The 26,893-nt window shown below is 42.1% G+C and overlaps 2 protein-coding genes across 2 annotated transcripts; one reads left to right on the forward strand and one right to left on the reverse strand.

Moving 5' to 3' along the window:
- The first annotated feature begins 5,372 nt into the window (after window positions 1–5,372).
- LOC111948799 lies at window positions 5,373–6,723 on the forward strand. Its single transcript, XM_023963537.1, has 4 exons — window positions 5,373–5,423; window positions 5,497–5,549; window positions 5,635–6,069; window positions 6,148–6,723. Exons 1-4 carry the CDS (start codon window positions 5,395–5,397, stop codon window positions 6,624–6,626), a joined length of 996 nt encoding a protein of 331 aa, XP_023819305.1. The 5' UTR covers window positions 5,373–5,394; the 3' UTR covers window positions 6,627–6,723.
- Window positions 6,724–15,780: 9,057 nt separating this feature from the next.
- LOC101168843 lies at window positions 15,781–17,166 on the reverse strand. Its single transcript, XM_023963539.1, has 5 exons — window positions 17,118–17,166; window positions 16,992–17,044; window positions 16,473–16,907; window positions 15,890–16,394; window positions 15,781–15,826 (listed from the first exon to the last, which is right to left on the reverse strand). The coding sequence occupies exons 1-4, from the start codon at window positions 17,144–17,146 to the stop codon at window positions 15,916–15,918; spliced, it is 996 nt and encodes a 331-aa protein (XP_023819307.1). The 5' UTR covers window positions 17,147–17,166; the 3' UTR covers window positions 15,781–15,826; window positions 15,890–15,915.
- Window positions 17,167–26,893: the final 9,727 nt, after the last annotated feature.

Here is a 26,893-nt window from a genome sequence, read left to right on the forward strand (position 1 = left end):
TCACCATGGAAACGAGTGGAGAAAAAAAGAGAGCGTTACACTTCAGCGAGATGGAGTTGGAGATTTTGATGTTGGCTTATGAGGCATTTAAGCCTATCATCACCAGGAAAAGTAATACCGCAGCATCAGCGAGAGACCGAATGGCTGCTTGGCAAAAAATAACTGAGAGTGAACGCCTGAGTATCTTATTTCCATAGTCATAGCGATGCAAACTGCTTATGGGGAGATGAGAAGCAGTTTACATATATATCTAAGACTAATGAATGATTTGTGGTTCCTCTGTTATCAGCTGTAATACATCCAAAACGAAGAGGACCTTGACCCAAGTCAAGATGAAGCACAAGAACATTCTCCAACAAGGTAAAATATTAATATCAAGATACCAACACAGAGGAATTGTCATGAAACACAATGTTCCATGTAATGTGGTTATGTAGCCAATAGAAAGAAGGCTGAGGCCCGTCCAACAGGCGGGGGTCCACCTCTACCTTCCCTCACCCCAGCTGAGGAGCTGGCACTGTCCCTCAATAAAAGGCGACCAGTCGTGGATGGGATTCCAGGGGGCACCTCATAGGACGTGGCCACAAACATAAGTGACTTAGTCAAATGTAGGTATTTCACATTATAAGTCATGACGAATTGATGATTTTACTGTGCATCAGTGTTGAATACATCAAATATACACTCATCATTTAACAAACACATTTAGAACGCATATTTCAGTCATTACTTTTATGTGTTATGCATTTCCATTGTATATTTTATTCAATATTACCGCATATGATGTATAATGTATACTGGTTCTCCTTTATTAGGTGTTTGCTTGAGAATATACGGTACATAGAGTATCTGACTGGTTTTATTGTACTGCAGATGCTGATGGTCAATACATATTGATGGAACCTCCTGCATCACCACAGTCTGTCGTAATTGTAATTGATTAATGTCCTTAGGTCCTTAGTTGTCTGTTTGGTAGATCAGGCATCTTTACACAATTACACTGCAGGATGAGGATGAAAATGAAGAGACGGCATCTGCAGTGACAGATATTGACAGACCTAGACCCATCGAGGTATGTGATGTCCCGCCACTCTTTTAATTCATGTTTTCAACGAGATACATATTGTCATTGCAATCTCACAGAGTATTGCTGGGGATGTTAATGCAGTTAAGGGTCAATGCAGCTCCACCATGAAACTTGGCAGTGTAAGAACATTTCTGCAGATACAATATCTCATGTTAATATTTGGTTTGTCTTGCAAACTTCAAATACCAATCATGTGGAATTACTTTGTCTTTGTAGTCTCCTGCCAAAGAGCTGTACAAGGTCTATCTACAGCGTAAAAAAAGGAAATGTGACCTTGAAATAGAATTGCTGGAGCATCAGCTGAAGGTGAGACACATATGTGAACATTTAATATGTTATTTGTTGAATGGACGATTAAGCAATAAAGTCACTTTATTTCATTACAGCAAATAAAGAAATAAAACTATCAGCCTTTGAGTCATGTTTTTTTCTTTTTCGTTTATTGGATGTAATGTAGGCTGATTATGTCCCGTACCACCCTGCCATCTCTTTGGTCTGCAGTGTGAAATGGGGCATCCTCTGGGCCGTCTTCTTCAAGAGGTGGGGGGGCCCTCTCACCTCTCATGGTGGCAATGTTGTGCAGTACTGCACATGCAGCTATAATGTCACATGGCCTCTCTGGTGTGACCCTGAGACCACGTAAGCACTGAAATCGAGCTTTCAGTATTCCTGTGGTCATCTCCACCCTGGCCCTTGTTCTGCTGTGTGCCAGGTTAAATTGTGCCTCTGGTCCAGGCTGAGTTTCAGGGTAGGGGGTCATCAGGAATGGTAGGCAAGGATACCCCCTGTCCCCTAGTAAGTAGCCATTGAAATGTCCTATAATGGCAGTTATATCGTATAATTTACATCACATTAAATGCATGACATTGTAGAAGGAACGTTAAGCAATTTATACCCTGGTGGAATTTGGGACCCAATGATGACTCTCTACATATCCTGGCATCATGAACAGAACCGGGCCATTTGGTTCTATGTTTGTGACGAGGTGGGTGGCATCACATATTAACCAGATGGTGGGGAACAGTAATCAGTATGAATAAAGGATGATAGGAATTATGATACAACCGCCATATATTGTTACCTGCACATTGATGCTATGCATGGACTTCCTTTTAACATACTCTCCTTCATTGACTGAAGGAGATTTAATAGGAATGTGAGTTCCATCCATGCGCCCTATCACATTTGGGAACCCTGAAATAGGAGGATATTTAATTAGAAACAATGGAATGATTGTGACTGAAAACAGTATGGATCTATTGATAAAGCAGAGTGTAACTGTGTCAAATAAAATTAACTGACAAACCTGCTATTCTGTGGAATTCCTCTTTAATGACCCTCAGTGGTTTATTCCCAGGGAACTGCACAAAATATCCCAGGAGGCGTTTGAGTGCCAGACATGCTGTCCGAACTGCCCCACACACAGTTGCCTTTCCCACATGTTCTGCATCACCCACGCTGTATAGAAAACTCCCAGTCGCAAAAAAACGAAAGGCAATGCATAAAATGTTCTCGGTGCTCAGCGCTGTTCCCCGATGTGTCGATATGTCGATAAGTTCGATATGAACGGCTTCAAAAGATTTGTTAAACAAATTAAGGAGTCTCTAGAAAAACGGTAACACTCCACTAAAGATCATTTGGAAACCCAAACACATCGATACGTGGTCTTAACACCCTCTCACGGCGGAAAAAACTCTGTATTATCCTCGCTTCTTCGTCCACTATGTGCTCTTCAAATGGACATGCCATGCTCCTTCACCCCTCTGAAAACAAACTAATCTTCAACTAAACCTGCTCCAGACCAGGTTAGGTTCAGAGCATGAGTTGCCATGGGAACTAAGCATACTCTGAAACTTACCTCTGTTTTTGGAACCGAAAGCGGTGGTTGTACACTTCTTCAGCCTCAAACTTACCGTGGGAGCTAGCATAACCTGCTTTCTGGAATAACCCCCAGTTTCGGCTTGCAGAGCACTGGTGAAGTAGGGTGGGATGTGGGGAGTGATGGAAGCACCTTCCTTTTGCCAAAGCTGTCCAGTGAGTGTTTAACAAAAGTTACCAGGCGTTTAATAAATGATTAATGGATTAAATGTTGCTTTTCAAATCTAAATCCTGCAGCCCCCCAAGAAAGGAGCTAAAAAACACATGTAACGTTAGCAATAAACATTCAGCTTACCTGAGAAGTCGTCTGCTGTTGCACACGGCATTCACTTGCTGGACTGTATCTTCACTTTAATGCAGTGATGTGCGGTGAGGTTGATGGCTGGTGAGGCACTGACTCCTCTGGAGTCCGATTTACATTGCAAGAACTGAATATTTCACCCTTCATCCAACAGCAGGTAACAGCATATAAGATACAAGAAGATATTTGTCTTACAGAGAATTTTTCTTTTATAGACATGGATAGACTTCTTGTGTATAAATTATTCCTATTTACTGTAAACAAAAAAAGTATATAGATGTGTTCAGCACACATTTAATTTTGACCTTTTGTAACTATTTCTGGTATTTTTCCAACTTCAAATTCTGGGGCTTCAATGTTATCAAATGCTGTCTGTGAAAATGATTCTTTTAGGTCTAAAATTTAGTTTTCAAATACTTACATTTTTTCCCCTTACCCATGTTATTTTTAAAAAACAAAGATTAAAAACCATGTTTGGCCTTCTTTTTAAGTCCATGCACCGATCCTTCTCCACAAAAAGCTCTATGATTTGTTGGAAAAGTCTTCCTTATTTTCCTTTAGTCTAATGAGTCTATGCTGTGCTGGAGAAAGATGTCCTTAGTTTGTTCTGTTTCTACTACAAAGCAGCTGTCATCTCAAGTCTGCCCCCGCTTACAGCAGCATTCTGACCGCACATCTCTGTTAACATTGATTCTTGCAGTCAGACATGAGGCAAAGCACTCCAGAACCTCACCCAGATTTTCCGCTTCGTATGTGATCGTTCAACACACAAATTCTGCGATTTTAACGTCAGAAACTGTGGAAAACGTGTCGAGTCAACTGAAAATTTATATTTTACACGGATCAGTGGAAAATAACATTTACTTGATGTATTTTTTCCTATTCATTGAAATGACAGGTGAGGCCGAGTCTCACTTGCCTAGTCTGTCCGCATGTCACTATTTTGATAGCGTTAACTTGCTGGACTTTATGTGTACTTCGACTTTAAACTCATACATTTACGATATTTAACCCTTGTGCTATCCTAGGCACTTTAACATTGGGGGTTGGGTCATCTAAACCCACTAGACAGTGCTCTGAACCTTTTTTCTCCAATGATTTGTGATCTTCACTGGTGTCAATGGACTACATGAAATCTTTCCACCTTTATCCACCTTTGTCATGGTAGGGAGAACACGTCAAAGTAAGGGTGGGGTCATCTAAGATAGCACAGGGTTAAAGTCATAAAATGTACATGTTTTTGTCTTGTAAAATTCTCGATGGAGTTTTGGGGCCAGTTTAACAAATAAAATGTAACAATTTTTGTTGGTGTTTTTTAAAGTTACAACTAAAAAAGTTTTTGGTGGCCCTAAAACTCCATCGTACTACAGGCTGAGCAATTTACGATCTAAGACTTTTGTGAGGGACACTTGCACGCACATTTGCCCATATTTCAAACGGCTGTTAGGGCAGTTTTGACTGAGGCATAAACCACAGCTCATGTTGTTTGTCATAAGTGTTGCAAGCACAACGGCTGAAGAATTGATTGTTTCTGTCTGTGTGGCCATGTGACTTTTGACATCGCTCAAACAACAGCCCGATAAAGTGCTACCAGGACTTGGTTCATAAGCTTGAGACGGAGGTAAGCAGGGGGGTCAAATGGATAAACACCTTCCTCATAAAATGCTTTTCAAAAATTCACACCATTTGTTAAATTGAGAGGTTTTTGGTCATTTATATTAATCTTCAAAAAAGAAGGAAGTTGGAATAAAAGTATTAAGGCCAAACCATGATTTTCTCATTAAATCATCAATGAAAATCATAAAGGAACAGCTTTAAGGCAAGAATCAACTAAATACACAACAATTATTTAAAGAATAAATCAGTAAAAAGTAAAAAATAGTTTACTGGTAAGTTCTTATCTAAAACCTGTTCTTTACCTCAAAATATTGGTTAAAAAAAACAGAACACTTAAAAAAGTAAAATCCTACATGTCAAATGTGCAACAGTGCAGAGGTCTGATAGTCTCTTCCTGAGAGTTTGTCCAGCAGCTGTTTATTGTTAACCCGTTAAGCTCTGATTGGTCAGGACTGGTCTCTGCTAACACTGATAAACCTTCACCTATGAGCCTTTCTGCACTGTGGCCTTCATGATGGAGACAGCAAGGTTCCCTCTGGGGTAGGACAGGCCTTGCTTCAGAAATGTATACTCAAAACAATTGTATTTTACACATGACTCTTGATTCTTTCAGGTTTTCCCTTTTTGTTCTGCTGGTTGTTCCATCATGTGGTTTTCCTGCCAAAGGTGATCATTTCATTCCCTTTTGCTGACACATCAACATAGATGTTGTGTTGATCTTCTTCAGAACTTGTGCTCTTTCTGCTTTCAGGCTCCAAATCCACAGATCATGGCAGTGGTGACCAAAAAGCAGCAACTAACTTTGCTTCCCACAGAGGAGCTCAGATGAGCCGCTCTGCTCCTGTGCATTACAGCTCTCATTCAAGCGGCGTCTCTCAGCCAGTTCCAGTGTTTGTGCAGAATCCTGGTGTCCCTCAGTTTGTTCCCATGGTTCCATCAGGCAGCAGCTTGAGCTCTGCTGTGGCAGGATACCCTGTGGCTGTTCAGACAGGATCTACTGTTCCTGTGTTTTCCGGTGTTCCTGCAGCAGGAGTCTCTGAGGCAGTTCAGGTCCCTGTGCAGGCTCCTGGTTTCTCCCAGTTTGTTCAGACGGGCCCAGCAATGGTTGGCTCTGCTTCCCCTGTGTTTGTGCTGCATGAAGGAGCTGGTTCCACACAGCCAGGACCTGCTCAAGCTGCTCTGCCAGGTGACTCCTCTAAAAATGTGCTGTGAATGTTGTTCTCCATGAATCCTCCCCTTTCTGACAAGTGTCTTGTTTGTCCAGAAACCCAGTGGGCTGTTGCTCCTCCATCTTTCTCTGAGCAAGCAGCAGCTGATGCCCAGGCTGTGGGCTCCAGTGACTTCCTGCCACCAGTCCCTGCCCCTCCAGCTGGCCCTGTCCTCCAGTCTGGAGAGACTTCCAATATTGTGAAGGAAGCTGAACTTGGCAACTACCAGCAGCAGACGGAAGAGTTTGGTTACCCGGCTGAGGCGGCGCAGCCTGGAGCTGCTTTCACCAGCGTGCTTGTTCCAGGCCAAGGACTTGGTGGCTTCTGGGGTTCTCCTTATCCTGGCTTTGACTACAGGCTCCTGTATGGTCTGTACCCTCCTGGCACCTACACTACCTTCAGCCAGAACCATGAGAAGGGCAAAGACTACTACCAATCCATCCACTACTTGAAGGAGCATGTTTCTGAAGACCAAGGTCCTCAACAGCAGCAGCTTCAGCAGAAGGTCTTCCATGGTCAACCCCAGAGATCTTGAGGCTCATCAACGTGGAGGATATCATGAGCACATTCAGCCTCATTTAGAACTTGGATGCTTAAGTTTGACCTAATAAAAACAGATCTGGAAACTTGGATTTACCTGTTTCTGTAGAGGATTTCTAAAACCAGCCTCAAACATTGAATCACTTCCTGATATAATGTAGTGACGTGTTTTGCTTCTGACAGTAAGTGGCACTACAAGGTGGGAGATGAGGGGAAGTTGCCTTAAGTAGTCATGCTGTTGGCAAAGAGAAATAAACTCTGGTTTTGTAATGACCCAGAAATGCCCCGTCTGGGGCCTCTGCTGGTCACTTGTCGGTCTCACCGCTCGGGCGGTCACTTTCTGCCACGCCCTCAACCTCAGTGGGGCTGTGCCGGCTTGCCTCTGGGGTTGGGGGCGGGAGGGGGCTTCGGACTCTCAGGCGGTGGCATGCCTTCTGTGGGCACCGGCGTAGGTCTCATTTGGTCGGAGCACTGGCTATAGGGCCGGGGCTCCGGCTCTGCACATGCTCGGTTCCTCCTACTCCTCGGCCGGGGGGCTGCTGGGTCCTGACCTCTCAGTCTGTGGTGGGGGTCAGGTGCACAGGAGGGTGGTTGCTCATGGATCTTTATCTGACGGTGAAGTTCTTGGATGCCTGGATCGGCCGGGTTGCTGCGCTGTCTGCCCCTAGCTGTGGGGTGTGGGGTGCTGGGCCTCCTGCCTTTGCTGGAGCATTCAGTGTGATCAAAGTATTTAAGAGGCACACATTCATTCCACCCACCTGCTTACTCACCTTTGCACCTTTGGTATCGTCTTTTTTTCCACACCCCTCTTCATGAATATCGGTAATGTGAAAATTGTGTGCACCTGTCTGTGCAGAAATTTTGGGAGAAATCTTTAATCATGTATGATTATACCTCCAACTTGTAAATAGTTGTGTGCAGACTTATGTACTGCAATCAGGACACTTTTTTAACTTTGTAATATCGACTACCCCCCCCCCCCCCCTCCCAACCCTTTATCCCCCATCTCTGACATCCCACTGTTTCTTTCTCTTTTATCTGTCCGGTCCTACAAGGAATGCATACAGATAATTTTTATAAATAAAGCTTGGCATCAAATACGAAAAGGGGTTTATACAAATGTACACCGAAGATCGATAAACCCAAATTGTAACAATGAAATCCGTCCAATACAAGAGGCACTCAATTCTGATCTGCTTGCTCAGCTGTTGGACAAGTTAAAAAAAGAAATGCCCATTAAAAAATGGAGGATTCCTGTGCAAAAGTCTAAATGTGCTTGTAATGTTGGCCTTAAATCTGCTATTATAGTTTGGAACTATCCTGCACAAAGGATTGCTGGCAGACATGGCTTACCAGTTTATAAAAGAAAAATGGTTAAACTACAACCTGTGTTGGTCAATTGTTTAGAATTGAGGGTCTAACATGGCGTCTGCTGCCTTGATGTGAATGTTCTCCACTTGACATCTAAAATACCAGTAAGTGAAAGTTCAACTGCTGTAGGATTGCTTAGGTTTTGAGAAACCCAAACCCTTCAAAAATCCACTGATCTGCTAGACCACATGTGTCAAACTCAAGACCCGCGGGCCAAATGTGGCCCGCCATGTCATTTTGTGGCCCGCAAGTAGGTCTGTGATGATGACCTCATCACTGCACTTTTTTTTTTTTTTGAAAGTTCAGCATATGGTGCGTGATTGGAACTATAAGAAACACATTAAACAAGTTCATCTTTGCTGATAATTTACTTTTTCTGCTAGTCCTGTGTTCAGACTTTCCTTCTTTCCTTCAGACTGTTCTCTCCTTCTCTCCCACCACGCCTGTCACTGTCTGTCTCGGCACGCGCTCTCACTGCCTCTGCGCTGCACGTGGCACGCGGCTCCCTTTACACACACGGGTGCGCACTTTCAGAAGCACACATCCTCATTCTACAACAGAAGTTTCCGTCTCCTGAGGAAATACAACAAATTTACTGCGTTCTAATTATTAATTTCCATTTGTATTCATTTCCGTTACAAGCTGCAGCGCAACGTTACATGTCTGTATGAACAAAGGGGGAGCCTCCTGCCCCACGTTCTTCATGGGTGTCAGGCTTCATGGCTACCGGAAAGGTGACAAAGTGTCTGCAGTCTGTTTATTACTGGGTAATATATAATATTCTGAGAAGATGTCTGTACCAGAGAGCACAGGTGAAACTCGCGTGCAGCTAGAGAGCGGTCCACTGCAGAGGAATCAACACGCACCCCCAACACACATGTGCGCGCTCCCTCCTCACAGTCCTACACACGATGCAGCGCCCTCGCACAGTCACAGTCAATCTACAACACCTATATAATTAGTTCATTAGTTAGGTCAGTGGCGGTTCTACACTAACTTACTCCCTGGGCGAGTAACCCCACCAGCGCCCCCCTCCCCCCCCACATACAAAATTTGACAACATCCTGCTGTGTTCCCTATCTTCTATTTAGCCATTTTACACAAAAAATGCATGAATTTTCTAGACTCGTATTACAGGGGGGTCAAACTCAGTCACACAGGGGCCTAAGTTAAAAACACGCTTAAGGTTTTGGGCCGAAGAAGATAAATGTTTACTGAACACACTAAAGCTAAACTTTTAAACCTTTTAAACTGAACTTTTTGAACATAAATATGAATAAAAACAGGAACACAAGTTAAACCTTAAATAAGTTGTAATATTTTGTTCTCCATATAAATATATTCTGTCAAAATTATACAAATATGAACATGCTGCAGGACAAAAAGCAAAGAAAGCCTGGAAATATTAATAAGAAATTATATCAAATAATTCCATTTTTTTTACTCTTTCATCATTTTTTAGAGAAATTTTTTTTTAGAGCTGGACTCCTGCTTCATTTTTAGCAATAATGTCTTAATGTGTGACGTCCTGTGTGTGTCTTTGTGAAACATATCAGAGGGATTAGATCTTAAAAAAAACTTATTGTGATTAATATGTTTAGGTCTTATAAAACATTAAAGACTAAATCTTAGAACTCATCAGTGGGATTACTCCAAAAATATTTGGCATTTCCCTAAATTTGTGCAACATCAACAGCAGAAATCCTCCAAAAAAACTCAATCCTAAAAAAATGGTCTGATCTCATCCCCCCTCCCCCCCCTCCCCTTCCCTCTGACACACGCGGCTCCGTCTCTATGACGGGAGGCGCAGCTGCGGCCCAGAGTTGATTGTTAGATAGAAAAAGACTCCCAATCACCTGTTAGTGTGATTCAGCCAGCCACCGGCGAGTTGCGCTCCCCTCTCGAGTTTTTTTACTAATGTTCCAAAGACTACCGCAAAGAGGTGTGGCCGCAAGCGTCTTGCAGCAGAGGGCGGTGGTCACGTGCGCATCGGGTCTGCTGTGTCGGAGCAAAGAATTGTGGGAAATAATCTCCATTGCCTGCTTTTTTCGAAATTGGGTTGAGCACGGGTGTTTGTTCTGCCTAATTCCTTTTCATGTGCCTGTTTTACGTTGTTTCACTCTGAGGTATTCTTTTTTTTTTTTTTTTTCACCATAAGTGTGAAGAGCAAATAGGAGGAAGACATTCTTAAGAGTCTCATGTGCCAAACTAAAAGCAGTAAGTGTCGGCTGCTGAAGTAATTTCAAATTAAAAGCTTCAAGCTTCCTCTTTGAATATAGTATGTTGCACATTAGGTGTAACGCCTCTGGCACGGCAAATGCCGCCCCCTATGAAGTGCCGCCCTGGGCGACCGCCCACATCGCCCATATCAAAAACCGCCACTGAGTTAGGTAGTAGTTAGTTGTTACTGTTAATTGTTAATAAAGAATACTAAGTTGTAATTGTATTTATTTCTGATACGGCCGCCGGGGGATTTTTATGGAGTCCTATACTGTTCATAATTAAATAAATAAATATTTAATTAAATAAATAAATATAACCTCATGCAAATACACAATCAACCAATAAATCTCTCATAAATATATAAAAAGATCATGAAATGGTGAAAAACATGCACACAGATTTTAAATTAGCCATTATATCATTCAATATATATCATTTTGCTTTAAAAACCTGTTCATTATTTTAAAACAGCATTTTAAAATATTCATTTTAATCATGTGGAATATTAATATAATTCTACGCCTTTTTTCAGAACCTCGGATTTCAAAATCAATATTTTCCAAAGTATTTTTTTTTTATTTCATGTTGTTGTTTTTCACAATGGCGTATTTATTTCATGAAGAGCTTTTTCAGGAGACTGTGTCTGTCTGTCAATCAAACTACACAAGGCGGAGACACTTTTGTGATTGGCTACTCCTTAACTCAGACATGAGCAGCAGCACCGTGACTACATCGATCCAAGATGCTTCACCAAACGTGACGGCGCAATACACTCTCCTCAACACTAGGGAGAGTATGCACCTCAACACATCCACAGTGTTACACGAAATTGGGCAGTTTTTGTTCTAAATTTGCGGACAAAAGTGGCTTTGGCCGAGTGTGCATAATTCGGGTGATTTTGTGGTCGGTTCGGCTATTTTCCTCTTCTCATGAACATCTAGTAGTGGTCTAAGTTAGGCTGGGTGGTTGTTGGAGTTCCACAAAACTTCTATGAACTGGAGTTCCATAATATCCGAACAATATTATTTTGGTGTCATAGTCACACTGTTAAGCCAGTCTGGTTACTAATGGAGGAATCATCTTGTACTTTTGCCTCTGCTACTTTATTGTCTCTTTTGAGTCTGCCTCTTAAATTATCTTTCACATCTTACACCGATAACATCATAGTGAAGCATTGTTTAAAGATATGGACTCAACTGAAACAGCACCTGGTAATTCAAAAAATCTCTCTCATGTCCCCACTTTATCTTAACCCTCTGTTTCCTCCATCGTCTACTGATAAGACTTTTGCCCTGTAGAGAAGTCGTGGCTTAGTTTCAGTAAAAGACTTTTACATAGATGGAACTTTAGCTCCGTTTGAGTTATTAGCTAAAAAGTTTAATATGCCCAACACTCACTTCTTTAGGTATCTGCAAGCTCGTAATTTTATCTGTCGTCATTTCCCTGATCCTTCCAGTGCCCCAACAGCCACTATGATTGACAATCTCATGGGGATAAACCCCTCTCTGAAGGGTACAATATCAAAAATTTATAGCTTTTTACTATCCACCCTTGATTCGTCATCTGACCAGCTACGTGTGGCTTGGTCAGAAGAGCTTCATCTAGACATAAATGATCAGTGGAGATCTGTGCTTGGGCGAATTCACTCCTCATCAATATGCACCCGGCACTGTATTATTCAATGTAAAGTGGTTCATAGAGCTCATTGGTCTAGAAGCAGACTTGCCAGAGTTTTTCCTGGTACTGATCCTAACTGTGTACAATGTAATTTCGGCCCTGCAAATCTTACCCATATGTTTTTGACATGCCCGTCGCTTTCTGACTTTTGGGACTCTGTATTTGACTCTTTATCTTCTGTCTGTAACGTCAAAGTACACCGATCCCCAATGACAGCCCTTTTTGGTATACCTCCGGACAATCATTCTCTCCCTCCTTGGTTAGAGGACCTCATTGCCTTTCTGACACTACTTGCACGTCGGACTATCTTGATGCACTGGAAAGATCTTCGCCCACCCACTCACTCAAAGTGGATAAAAGACTCTCTTTCTTTTATTAAGCTGGAAAAAATCAGACATTCTCTTAATGGTACTGCATGTAAATTCTCTGAAATTCGGTCACCTTTCTTAGAGCATGTCATGTCCTTGACCTTAGAAATGACCCAGTGAACTTTCAGGTACATTAACGGTTATAAGGTGTGCAGTGTCTCTGCTGTTTATAGGTTGGTAGCACAGTATATTGTTTGTAAGATTGTATTCATTTCTTCCTTTTCTTTTCTTTCTTTGCAATTGTGGTTTTGAATTGTTTTTTGTTTTTGTTTTTCTTATTTTGAAAAGTGTATAAATAAATCATACATAAAAGAACTGGAGTTCTATGAACGCACCATGCCGCGTATGGGAGGGGCTACCACCTAATGTTTTTAGCCTGTTAGCCACATGGAGCGGTTGCCTGCGCTTATCTCAGTAACAATGCATGGATGCACAATGCACATGGAGTGTTAAAAGATCAGGTTTATTTATTTTGAATAGTTTCACATTATAACAATTTTTCCATGTTTGAGTTCATGAGATCATCCCAGAGAGAGTCTCTACTACGTCTTAAATCACGTGTAATCAGAGCGCCCAGGCAGCGCGAGAGTGAGTGTGTGAGCGCAAGTTAAGGGTCTGTTGCCCTGTCCCCTGGAAAAGTAATAGTAAAAAAAGGTTTCCTCCAAAGTACAGAGCCTGATTCTTGGAGTAAGCCCTGGCTGCAGAATTTTGCTCAATCAATCCCAGATCTCCGCTGCGTTTTCCGACCACGGTCAGAAACGTCATCGCAGGAAAGGTTCAACATATTCCCGGGAGCGAAAAATAAAATCAGAGGACCTGATTATAATCATTGTCTCAATGAAAATAGAAAAATATAAGGTTCAGGAGGCCTGAGCAGGCTTGTTCCGCTTTGCGCAGCTCACCTCCTGCGAGCCGACACGGGTGTGAGGCACGATGTGAGCTCTGAGTGAATGGCGTAAGAATGAAGAGTGTTTCAACGGGGGACTTATAGACGTGGACGACCGAAACTCCTCTGTGGTTTGGTCTACACAAACCCTCAAACTACAAAAACAGAGTCGTTCATATTTGCATCTTCTGCAGCAGACAGATAGTTTGTCTATATTTGATCCTCTAATGTCAGCAAAGCCGCACTGATATCGCTGAAATATTTCATCTCTCTGACTGGCACACCGCTGAGCGGGTATCGAGGAATAAGAGTAGATATCCATGGATGAGCCAATGAGCGTTTAGATCCCGCCCACTTTTACTGATTGACAGACTCATTCTCCTGAAAAAGCTCTTCATGAAATAAGCCATTCTGAAAAACACCAACATGAAATAAAAACAAAGCTACTTTGGAAAATATTGATTTTGAAATACGAGCTTCTGAAAAAAGACAGAATTATAATAATATTCCACATGATTAAAAATGAATATTTTAAAATGCTGTTTTAAAATAAGGGACAGGTTTTTAAAGCAAAATGAAATATATTGAATGATATAATGGCTAATTTAAAATCAGTGTGCAGGTTTTTCAGCATTTCACGATCTTTTTATATATTTATGAGAGATTTATTGGTTGATTGTGTATTTGCATGAGGCCATATTTATTTTATTAAATATTTATTTAATTATGAACAGTATAGGACTCCATAGATCTTGTGTGGTTTTTTTGAGAGGGGGGGGGGGGGGGGGGCTGCGGTTAAGCGCGACACTGCGCCCCCTGGTGGTTCATCACCGCGGTGATCAAAAAGTTTTTAATTTCTTAAAATAAAAATTGGTGTGTATTTATTCATATCTAGGGGGAATTGAACTTGAAATATTGGATTGGACAACTAAACATTAGGACTTAAACACTGTCCATATAACCTAACGTGACAGCACCAAATTTGAAAGATCAATGCTAAAGTCAAACAAGCAATCATGTTTCTATGCAACTGTAATTTTCACTTTAAAAAGTTATGAGTTATTTAACATTAGGGAGTAGTTACATTTTTCATTACATTTAGTTACATGTATAAGTTATATCTGGCCCTTTGAGGACAGCCGCTATGCTGACGTGGCCCTCGGTTAAAATGAGTTTGACACCTCTGTGCTAGACAGATCTGACATGAAGAGGCCTTATTTTTGTGGTCATGTGACTTGACATGCTTCAAACAGCGCTAGGAAATCTTCCGGTTAATTTCCTCAAGGCAGAGTCAAGGAACGTCAAAGCGGCCAAGTCTAAATTGTTTTAAAGGCCTTCAACTGAGAGCACTGATTCAAGAAATATTTTTGGTCCATGTACAGAACTTGATTTTCAAGTGAAAGTGAGGACAGATCTTGTTTGCTAGTGTTGACATTAAATGTATGTTTTTAGCTTAGTTGCTATGGACTCTTCTAAAAGTTTTTTGCAGTTTATCACTTGAACAAATGGAATGAAAATGTAAGATCTTAGTTGAGCATTGCAGATGAGTTTACCTCTGCTTGATTATTTTTCTGTTAGTTGCTCAATGAGCCTTTTACTGGTTTTATAGAGATTACAGTAAAGTTCTGTTTAGAATAAAATAAGTTTTCAGCAACCGTTTTGGAAATTTGAGCTGCCGCTCTCAAGCCGAAGTATTCACTTGTGGTTTTGAACAGAATTTCACCCCGTCTGGCCAAAGCAATGGAAAAAAGAAATTCTCAGCTTGCAGAAAAGAAAATGAACAGTTTAGGGCCAAAAATTTGAGATTAAGTTGTACATTTGCCACTTTCTTGTAAATTTCCATGATTATAGTTGAAGTGAGCATACAGTGCAGCAAGTGAACACTGCGCAGCAGATGGAAAGACTAAACACAATTGAAGTAATCTGGAGGTTTTACATATTTTTGGAAGCCCATTAGATTTACAGCTTAATGTTTTATTCATTTAGCCACAAAGACTTTTAGTCTCTGCAGAAGTTCTGAAATTTGCCTCCAGGTTGTGGTCAATTGCTGGTGCTTAGTAAGCCGGTCCCCATTTTACAATCCCAACATTTCAGGTGGATCAAATCTGAGCTACCCAGCTTTGTAGTTCTTTACCAGGTCAGACAACGTACCTGGATCTGTGTGTATACACCGGATTGGTGGACTGGTCATTGTAATACCTCCATGCAAGTCAAGTTAAACTTTTCCATAGTTTATTTTTTTTATAAGAGTTGTCTCCTCAGTCCTCATGACTTTACAGTAAAGGCACATTATAGTTTACGTCAAAAAAAAAAAAAATCAGTTTGAGACGCTTAATGACCTCCTGGAAATGCCAAAAGTAGCTTAGCAGGATTAACTACAATAGTTTACGGATCTACAACTTTAGTAAGAAGTCACTCCCAAAGTGCCACAGTATTTAAGCATTGCTTCTCTTGGACAATGAAATTTCTACGAAGTTTAGGTTTTCATACGTTTCTATAAAACATGGCTAATGAGTTTAACTTTCAATAGTTAAACAATATCAGTTTTAGTGATGCTTGGCCATTCTCTGAACCACAGTTTAATCCTTGTATTGCAAATTCTTAATTTATAGAGAACACTTCAGTTAGATTCTTTTGATCCTTTATTTCGTACAAATTCAGCCAGCAATCCTGGAAAAAATAATGAAAAACTTTAAACAACGAACAATGTGCCTTATTAATATTTGAACATACCCAGTATGCCACCAGGCCAATGAGCCTCAGGATCTCTGGGGATGACCATGGAAGATCTTCTGCTGAAGCTGCTGCTGTTGAGGACCTTGGTCTTCAGAAACATGCTCCTTCAAGTAGTGGATGGATTGGTAGTAGTCTTTGCCCTTCTCATGGTTCTGGCTGAAGGTGGTGTAGGTGCCTGGAGGGTACAGACCATACAGGAGCCTGTAGTCAAAGCCAGGATAAGGAGAAGCCCAGAAGCCACCAAGTCCTTGGCCTGGAACAAGCACGCTGGTGAAAGCAGCTCCAGGCTGCGCCGCCTCAGCCGGGTAACCAAACTCTTCCGTCTGCTGCTGGTAGTTGCCAAGTTCAGCTTCCTTCACAATATTGGAAGTCTCTCCAGACTGGAGGACAGGGCCAGCTGGAGGGGCAGGGACTTGTGGCAGGAAGTCACTGGAGCCCACAGCCTGGGCATCAGCTGCTGCTTGCTCAGAGAAAGATGGAGGAGCAACAGCCCACTGGGTTTCTGGACAAACAAGACACTTGTCAGAAAGGGGAGGATTCATGGAAAACAACATTCACAGCACATTTTTAGAGGAGTCACCTGGCAGAGCAGCTTGAGCAGGTCCTGGCTGTGTGGAACCAGCTCCTTCATGCAGCACAAACACAGGGGAAGCAGAGCCAACCATTGCTGGGCCCGTCTGAACAAACTGGGAGAAACCAGGAGCCTGCACAGGGACCTGAACTGCCTCAGAGACTCCTGCTGCAGGAACACCGGAAAACACAGGAACAGTAGATCCTGTCTGAACAGCCACAGGGTATCCTGCAACAGCAGAGCTCAAGCTGCTGCCTGATGGAACCATGGGAACAAACTGAGGGACACCAGGATTCTGCACAAACACTGGAACTGGCTGAGAGACGCCGCTTGAATGAGAGCTGTAATGCACAGGAGCAGAGCGGCTCATCTGAGCTCCTCTGTGGGAAGCAAAGTTAGTTGCTGCTTTTTGGTCACCACTGCCATGATCTGTGGATTTGGAGCCTGAAAGCAGAAAGAGCACAAGTTCTGAAGAAGATCAACACAACATCTATGTTGATGTGTCATCAAAAGGGAATGAAAGATCACCTTTGGCAGGGAAACCACATGATGGAACAACCAGCAGAACAAAAAGGGAAAACCTGAAAGTATCAAGAGTCATGTGTAAAATACAATTGTTTTGAGTATACATTTCTGAAGCAAGGTCTGTCCTACCCCAGAGGGAACCTTGCTGTCTCCATCATGAAGGCCACAGTGCAGAAAGGCTCATAGGTGAAGGTTTATCAATGTTAGCAGAGACCAGTCCTGACCAATCAGAGCTTAACGGGTTAACAACAGACAGCTGCTGGACACAAACTCTCAGGAAGAGACTATCAGACCTCTGCACTGTTGCACATTTGACATGTAGGATTTTACTTTTTTAAGTGTTCTGTTTTTTTTAACCAATGTTTTGAGGTAAAGAACAGGTTTTAGATAAGAACTTACCAGTAAACTATTTTTTACTTTTTACTGATTTATTCTTTAAATAATTGTTGTGTATTTAGTTGATTCTTGCCTTAAAGCTGTTCCTTTATGATTTTCATTGATGATTTAATGAGAAAATCATGGTTTGGCCTTAATACTTTTATTCCAACTTCCTTCTTTTTTGAAGATTAATATAAATGACCAAAAACCTCTCAATTTAACAAATGGTGTGAATTTTTGAAAAGCATTTTATGAGGAAGGTGTTTATCCATTTGACCCCCCTGCTTACCTCCGTCTCAAGCTTATGAACCAAGTCCTGGTAGCACTTTATCGGGCTGTTTGAGCGATGTCAAAAGTCACATGGCCACACAGACAGAAACAATCAATTCTTCAGCCGTTGTGCTTGCAACACTTATGACAAACAACATGAGCTGTGGTTTATGCCTCAGTCAAAACTGCCCTAACAGCCGTTTGAAATATGGGCAAATGTGCGTGCAAGTGTCCCTCACAAAAGTCTTAGATCGTAAATTGCTCAGCCTGTAGTACGATGGAGTTTTAGGGCCACCAAAAACTTTTTTAGTTGTAACTTTAAAAAACACTGTTGAACTACGATGAATATCATTACGTGTTCTTGTTTGGGGAACTATTTTGTTTTGCGCACAGTTACCTGTCAGTATAAATAAAGGCGGAGCCACCTGCTGTGAGTTCTTCGTGGTGACCTGGTTGATGGCTGCCGGAAAGCTGAAAGTGCCTCCAGTCTCGTTTGTATCAGTGAATACTCCAGAGAAATGTCTGAACCTGAGAGCACAGGTGGGAGCACGCGCGCGACTCGGGAGCAGTCCGCTGCAGGAGATTCAACAGGTTATGGGCCCAGTCGAATGTTAAGCACGGCCATACACGGACGCGGACTCCCGCCGCGGTTCGACGGAGACGAAGCACGCTACCACATATGGGAGGCCAGATTTTTAGCGTACTTGAAAACGCTCGGCCTGAAGGAGGCTATTATCGGGAGCCAGCAAGCGGGGGCTGCAGATCCAGAAGCCGGTAGGAAAAACGAGCTGGCTTATGCAGAACTATGTGGTTGCCTGGATGATAAGACGCTAATGCTAATCCTGTATGAAGCGCCAGACGATGGAAAGAAGAGTCTAGAAATACTGAGACGCCATTTTGAATCAGAAGAAAAACCGCGGATTGTTGGACTTTACACAGAATTAACCAACGTGCTGATGGCTGATCAAGAGGAGCTAGCAGATTATCTAGCACGTGTTGAGAAGATTGTGGCAGCGCTGAACAGAGCTAAAGAGACCCTCAGCGACGCACTGTTAGTGGCCATGGTGTTAAAAGGACTCACAGATGAATATGCACCATTTTCTGTGCATGTCACGCAGACAAGAGAGGTTCTGACCTTCAGTGAGTTCAAGGCTAGGTTGAGGAGCTTTGAATGCTCACTTCGCTACCGCTCAAGGCCACGAGCAGACGAAGTAATGACAGTCAACTACAAAGCAAAGCAGACCAAACCAAGAAATAATGAGAAGAAATACTTCAACGGTGAATGCTTCATTTGCGAAAAAGTTGGACACAAAGCAAAAGACTGCAGAAGCAAAGCTAAGAAACCACAGCGGAACTTCAGGCCTGCTTACACTCAAAATAGCAACAAAATGGCCATCCTTACGGACACTAGGCTGAGCACCGCACAGGCCAGAGACGAGCACCCTGCTGAGCGGGAGACCTTCATACTCCGGGCGAGTGAATGGCAACCTCACTGTGCACAACCAGAGGGATTGCTTGTGGACAGTGGTGCATCTGCTCACATCATGACCAACGAAGAAGCATTCATCAGGTTTGACGAGACGTTTCGGCCCAAGGACCACGTCATGCAATTGGCAGATGGAACCCGGATTGCTGGCAGTGTACTGAAAAAGGGGGACGCCCAGATCAAACTTACTGACAGCAATGGCAGAGTGGTGAGTGTCCAGCTCACAAATGCACTTTTGATTCCTGGATATCCACAAAACATTTTGTCTGTGGAAGCTGCATCTTCAAAGGGAGCAAAGTTCAACTTTGAAAAGAACAACAACAAAATGATACTTCCCAACGGTACGACATGTGAAATGAAGGTAAAAGACAGATTGTATTACCTGGATGTGGCAAAAGAGAACTGTGATGATACCTGTAATGCATGTTATGATCTCAAAACTTGGCACGAAGTAATGGGTCATTGTAATTATGATGACATAATCAAACTCGAAACAGTGGTGGATGGAATGAAAATCAAAGGTAAAAAGTGTAAGCCTAATGTGTGTGAAACATGCCTGCAGGGAAAATTCACTGAAAGCAGAAACAGGGAAGCAGATGTAAGAGCTAAAGCACCATTAGAGCTCATCCATACAGACCTGGGTGGGCCTATAGCCCCAGAGTCACTAGAAGGGTACAAATATGCCATCACTTTTACCGATGATTTTTCTGGTGCCATTTATGTGTATTTTCTGAGGAGTAAGAACAAAGCAGTTGAAGCCACAAAGCAGTTCCTAGCAGATACAGCAGTTTATGGCAAAGTAAAACGCCTAAGGTCAGACAATGGCACAGAGTTCATCTCTGAAGAGTTCCAGTCACTACTCAGAGACAATGCTATTAAGCATGAAAGATCTGCACCTTACTCCCCCCATCAGAATGGGACTGCGGAGAGGAACTGGCGCACATTGTTTGAAATGGTGCGCTGCATGTTGATAGAATCAGGCCTGCCAAAAGAGTTGTGGCCTTACGCAGCTAGGACAGCTGCAGTTGTAAGAAACAGGTGTTATTGTAAGAGGACAAGGGAAACACCATATTTTCTTTTTACTGGAAAGAGACCGAATCTGTCAAAAATGAAAAAGTTTGGTTCAGATTGTGTGGTGTATGAACAAAACAAGAAAAAGCTTGACCCAAAAGGCGAAAAGGGAATTTTTGTGGGTTTCGATCGCCATTCACCGGCTTACATGATTTATTTTCCAGAGTCAAACAAAGTTCAGAAACACAGGCTGGTCCAGTTTATAACGAATGAAAAGACTGAGAGTCAGACACAGACTGACGCAGACCAAGCGGAGGACCAGTACATGGAGTGGGTACCTAAACTACCTGAACTGACAGAAACGCAGACACAAAGAGAAGAAACAGACAGGGAAGAGAGCACAAAACCAGACACTAACGAAGACACTGACACACAGACTCAATTTTCAACTGGTAGAGCTAGAAAAAAAGCCTAAGTACTTGGAGGACTATGAGTGTGTGGTACATGACCGTGAGTTGACTATTGACTACTGTTACAGGGCTACAGTTGGACTGCCACAAACCTTTAAAGAGGCTCTGGCATCACCATCAGCAGAGAAATGGAAAAAGGCCATGAGAGATGAGATGGCAACATTTAAAGAGACTGACACCTTCTCACTTGTGCCATTACCAGAGGGTAGACAGACAGTGGGGGGAAGGTGGGTGTATGCTCTTAAAGAAGATGACACAGGGAAAGAAACTTACAAAGCCAGGTATGTGGCAAAAGGATACAGTCAGGTGGAAGGACTTGACTATTCTGAGACTTTTTCCCCGACAGCTGACTTGACCTCATTGCGTGTTTTGATGCAGCTGGCTGCACAGCATGACCTGACGCTACACCAAATGGACGTTAAAGCAGCATACTTGCATGCACCTATTGATTGCGAAATATACATGGACCAACCAGAAGGTTTTCAGGTTAAATCAAAAAATGGTGCTAAATTGGTTTGCAAGTTAAACAAATCTATCTACGGACTCAAACAGTCTGGTAGGAATTGGAATCTCATGCTTCATGATTTTCTACTTGAGAACAATTTTGTGCAGAGTCAGACTGATCACTGTATTTACACTAAACTCTCTGAGGAGGAAAAGGTCATCCTGTTAGTGTGGGTTGATGACATAGTTGTGGCTGCAAACAATGAGGTGTGTTTAAAGGAGGTCAAGGAAAAACTAAAAAGTAAATTTAAAATGAAAGACCTCGGGCAACTTGCTCATTTTCTAGGAGTTGATTTCTCACAGGGAAAGGATTCTGTTGGAATGAATCAAACCAGGTACATTCTCAAAATCTTGGAAAGGTTTGAAATGTCTGATTGCAAATCAAGGGCAACTCCCAGTGAAATCAAATGTGATCTAACTCCAGAAGGGGCCAAAACAGATCAGAGGAAATACAGGGGCATGTTAGGAAGCCTTATCTATATCATGACCTGTACTAGGCCGGACATAAGTTGGATTGTCAGCAGGCTGTCTCAATACATGTCTGATCCCAGGGAAAAACACATGACAGCACTGAAACATGTGTACAGATACTTACAAGGAACCAAGGATTATGGACTGTGTTATAATAAATGTGACACTGAACTTGAACTGATGGGCTACTCTGACGCTGATTGGGCTAACGACCTAGAGGACAGAAGGAGTACTACAGGCTATTGCTTCAGCCTTAGCCAAAACGGAGCCATTGTGTCTTGGAAAACAAAGAAACAGCAAACTGTTGCTCTGTCAACGTGTGAAGCTGAATACATGGCATTAGCCGCCGCCATTCAAGAAGCGCTTCACCTCTCACAACTTTTGAAGGATATGGACCCCAACTTTGAACCAACAACCAAACTGTTCGAGGACAACCAAGGGACTATACGCCTAGCAAGGAACCCTGTAAATCGCCAGCGGAGCAAACATGTGGATATAAAATATCATTTCATCAGGTCCAATGTGTTGCAGGGTAAAGTTGTTTTGGAGTATTGCCCGACAGAAAACATGGTTGCAGATGTGTTCACGAAGTCTGCTCCAAGAGCCAAGATTGAAAAGTTTAGTTCTTATATGTTTGGAAATTAATACTGATGTTATGTGAAAGCCTGTGATTTCATCGAGTGGGGGTGTTGAACTACGATGAATATCATTACGTGTTCTTGTTTGGGGAACTATTTTGTTTTGCGCACAGTTACCTGTCAGTATAAATAAAGGCGGAGCCACCTGCTGTGAGTTCTTCGTGGTGACCTGGTTGATGGCTGCCGGAAAGCTGAAAGTGCCTCCAGTCTCGTTTGTATCAGTGAATACTCCAGAGAAATGTCTGAACCTGAGAGCACAGGTGGGAGCACGCGCGCAACTCGGGAGCAGTCCGCTGCAGGAGATTCAACAAACACCAACAAAAATTGTTACATTTTATTTGTTAAACTGGCCCCAAAACTCCATCGAGAATTTTACAAGACAAAAACATGTACATTTTATGACTTTAACCCTGTGCTATCTTAGATGACCCCACCCTTACTTTGACGTGTTCTCCCTACCATGACAAAGGTGGATAAAGGTGGAAAGATTTCATGTAGTCCATTGACACCAGTGAAGATCACAAATCATTGGAGAAAAAAGGTTCAGAGCACTGTCTAGTGGGTTTAGATGACCCAACCCCCAATGTTAAAGTGCCTAGGATAGCACAAGGGTTAAATCTCGTAAATGTATGAGTTTAAAGTCGAAGTACACATAAAGTCCAGCAAGTTAACGCTATCAAAATAGTGACATGCGGACAGACTAGGCAAGTGAGACTCGGCCTCACCTGTCATTTCAATGAATAGGAAAAAATACATCAAGTAAATGTTATTTTCCACTGATCCGTGTAAAATATAAATTTTCAGTTGACTCGACACGTTTTCCACAGTTTCTGACGTTAAAATCGCAGAATTTGTGTGTTGCACGATCACATACGAAGCGGAAAATCTGGGTGAGGTTCTGGAGTGCTTTGCCTCATGTCTGACTGCAAGAATCAATGTTAACAGAGATGTGCGGTCAGAATGCTGCTGTAAGCGGGGGCAGACTTGAGATGACAGCTGCTTTGTAGTAGAAACAGAACAAACTAAGGACATCTTTCTCCAGCACAGCATAGACTCATTAGACTAAAGGAAAATAAGGAAGACTTTTCCAACAAATCATAGAGCTTTTTGTGGAGAAGGATCGGTGCATGGACTTAAAAAGTAGGCCAAACATGGTTTTTAATCTTTGTTTTTTAAAAATAACATGGGTAAGGGGAAAAAATGTAAGTATTTGAAAACTAAATTTTAGACCTAAAAGAATCATTTTCACAGACAGCATTTGATAACATTGAAGCCCCAGAATTTGAAGTTGGAAAAATACCAGAAATAGTTACAAAAGGTCAAAATTAAATGTGTGCTGAACACATCTATATACTTTTTTTGTTTACAGTAAATAGGAATAATTTATACACAAGAAGTCTATCCATGTCTATAAAAGAAAAATTCTCTGTAAGACAAATATCTTCTTGTATCTTATATGCTGTTACCTGCTGTTGGATGAAGGGTGAAATATTCAGTTCTTGCAATGTAAATCGGACTCCAGAGGAGTCAGTGCCTCACCAGCCATCAACCTCACCGCACATCACTGCATTAAAGTGAAGATACAGTCCAGCAAGTGAATGCCGTGTGCAACAGCAGACGACTTCTCAGGTAAGCTGAATGTTTATTGCTAACGTTACATGTGTTTTTTAGCTCCTTTCTTGGGGGGCTGCAGGATTTAGATTTGAAAAGCAACATTTAATCCATTAATCATTTATTAAACGCCTGGTAACTTTTGTTAAACACTCACTGGACAGCTTTGGCAAAAGGAAGGTGCTTCCATCACTCCCCACATCCCACCCTACTTCACCAGTGCTCTGCAAGCCGAAACTGGGGGTTATTCCAGAAAGCAGGTTATGCTAGCTCCCACGGTAAGTTTGAGGCTGAAGAAGTGTACAACCACCGCTTTCGGTTCCAAAAACAGAGGTAAGTTTCAGAGTATGCTTAGTTCCCATGGCAACTCATGCTCTGAACCTAACCTGGTCTGGAGCAGGTTTAGTTGAAGATTAGTTTGTTTTCAGAGGGGTGAAGGAGCATGGCATGTCCATTTGAAGAGCACATAGTGGACGAAGAAGCGAGGATAATACAGAGTTTTTTCCGCCGTGAGAGGGTGTTAAGACCACGTATCGATGTGTTTGGGTTTCCAAATGATCTTTAGTGGAGTGTTACCGTTTTTCTAGAGACTCCTTAATTTGTTTAACAAATCTTTTGAAGCCGTTCATATCGAACTTATCGACATATCGACACATCGGGGAACAGCGCTGAGCACCGAGAACATTTTATGCATTGCCCTTCGTTTTTTTGCGACTGGGAGTTTTCTATACAGCGTGGGTGATGCAGAACATGTGGGAAAGGCAACTGTGTGTGGGGCAGTTCGGACAGCATGTCTGGCACTCAAACGCCTCCTGGGATATTTTGTGCAGTTCCCTGGGAATAAACCACTGAGGGTCATTAAAGAGGAATTCCACAGAATAGCAGGTTTGTCAGTTAATTTTATTTGACACAGTTACACTCTGCTTTATCAATAGATCCATACTGTTTTCAGTCACAATCATTCCATTGTTTCTAATTAAATATCCTCCTATTTCAGGGTTCCCAAATGTGATAGGGCGCATGGATAGAACTCACATTCCTATTAAATCTCCTTCAGTCAATGAAGGAGAGTATGTTAAAAGGAAGTCCATGCATAGCATCAATGTGCAGGTAACAATATATGGCGGTTGTATCATAATTCCTATCATCCTTTATTCATACTGATTACTGTTCCCCACCATCTGGTTAATATGTGATGCCACCCACCTCGTCACAAACATAGAACCAAATGGCCCGGTTCTGTTCATGATGCCAGGATATGTAGAGAGTCATCATTGGGTCCCAAATTCCACCAGGGTATAAATTGCTTAACGTTCCTTCTACAATGTCATGCATTTAATGTGATGTAAATTATACGATATAACTGCCATTATAGGACATTTCAATGGCTACTTACTAGGGGACAGGGGGTATCCTTGCCTACCATTCCTGATGACCCCCTACCCTGAAACTCAGCCTGGACCACAGGCACAATTTAACCTGGCACACAGCAGAACAAGGGCCAGGGTGGAGATGACCACAGGAATACTGAAAGCTCGATTTCAGTGCTTACGTGGTCTCAGGGTCACACCAGAGAGGCCATGTGACATTATAGCTGCATGTGCAGTACTGCACAACATTGCCACCATGAGTGGTGAGAGGGCCCCCCCACCTCTTGAAGAAGACGGCCCAGAGGATGCCCCATTTCACACTGCAGACCAAAGAGATGGCAGGGTGGTACGGGACATAATCAGCCTACATTACATCCAATAAACGAAAAAGAAAAAAACATGACTCAAAGGCTGATAGTTTTATTTCTTTATTTGCTGTAATGAAATAAAGTGACTTTATTGCTTAATCGTCCATTCAACAAATAACATATTAAATGTTCACATATGTGTCTCACCTTCAGCTGATGCTCCAGCAATTCTATTTCAAGGTCACATTTCCTTATTTTACGCTGTAGATAGACCTTGTACAGCTCTTTGGCAGGAGACTACAAAGACAAAGTAATTCCACATGATTGGTATTTGAAGTTTGCAAGACAAACCAAATATTAACATGAGATATTGTATCTGCAGAAATGTTCTTACACTGCCAAGTTTCATGGTGGAGCTGCATTGACCCTCAACTGCATTAACATCCCCAGCAATACTCTGTGAGATTGCAATGACAATATGTATCTCGTTGAAAACATGAATTAAAAGAGTGGCGGGACATCACATACCTCGATGGGTCTAGGTCTGTCAATATCTGTCACTGCAGATGCCGCCTCTTCATTTTCATCCTCATCCTGCAGTGTAATTGTGTAAAGATGCCTGATCTACCAAACAGACAACTAAGGACCTAAGGACATTAATCAATTACAATTACGACAGACTGTGGTGATGCAGGAGGTTCCATCAATATGCATTGACCATCAGCATCTGCAGTACAATAAAACCAGTCAGATAATAATAATAATAATAAACTTTATTTATATAGCACTTTTCGAAATCCAGATTACAAAGTGCTGTACAGTTAATATGAGACAAAATCAGTGTTAAAAACAGTTTCCAGTATGGAGAAATAAAACCAGCACACATATGAGATGGTGATAGTGGTTAGAATCAATAAAATAGATAAATCAGTAAAATCAATAAAATCAAGAAAACAATGAGATCGATAAAATCAATAAAATCAGTAAAATGCAATGTTTAGATTTAAGAACCAATAAAATCATTAAAAGCACACCTGAAGAGGTAAGTTTTTAAAAGAGATTTAAATACTGGTAGGGACCCAGCGAGCCTGATCTCTTCAGGGAGACTGTTCCAGAGTGTTGGGGCTCTTACAGCAAAGGCCCTATCTCCCCTGGTCTTCAATCTAGATTGTGGGATTGTTAAAAGGCCTTTTGCCAAAGATCTAAGATTGCGACCAGGTACATAAGGAGTGAGGAGATCGGCTATATATTTAGGGGCCAGACCACAGAGTGCTTTAAAAGCAATCAATAAAATCTTAAAATCTATTCTAAAACGGACTGGGAGCCAGTGCAAAGACGCTAAAACTGGAGTGATGTGGTCTCTCATTCTGGTTCCAGTTATGAGTCTG

Source organism: Oryzias latipes, chromosome 15, assembly GCF_002234675.1.
Source record: "Oryzias latipes chromosome 15, ASM223467v1".
Lineage (NCBI taxonomy): Eukaryota > Metazoa > Chordata > Actinopteri > Beloniformes > Adrianichthyidae > Oryzias > Oryzias latipes.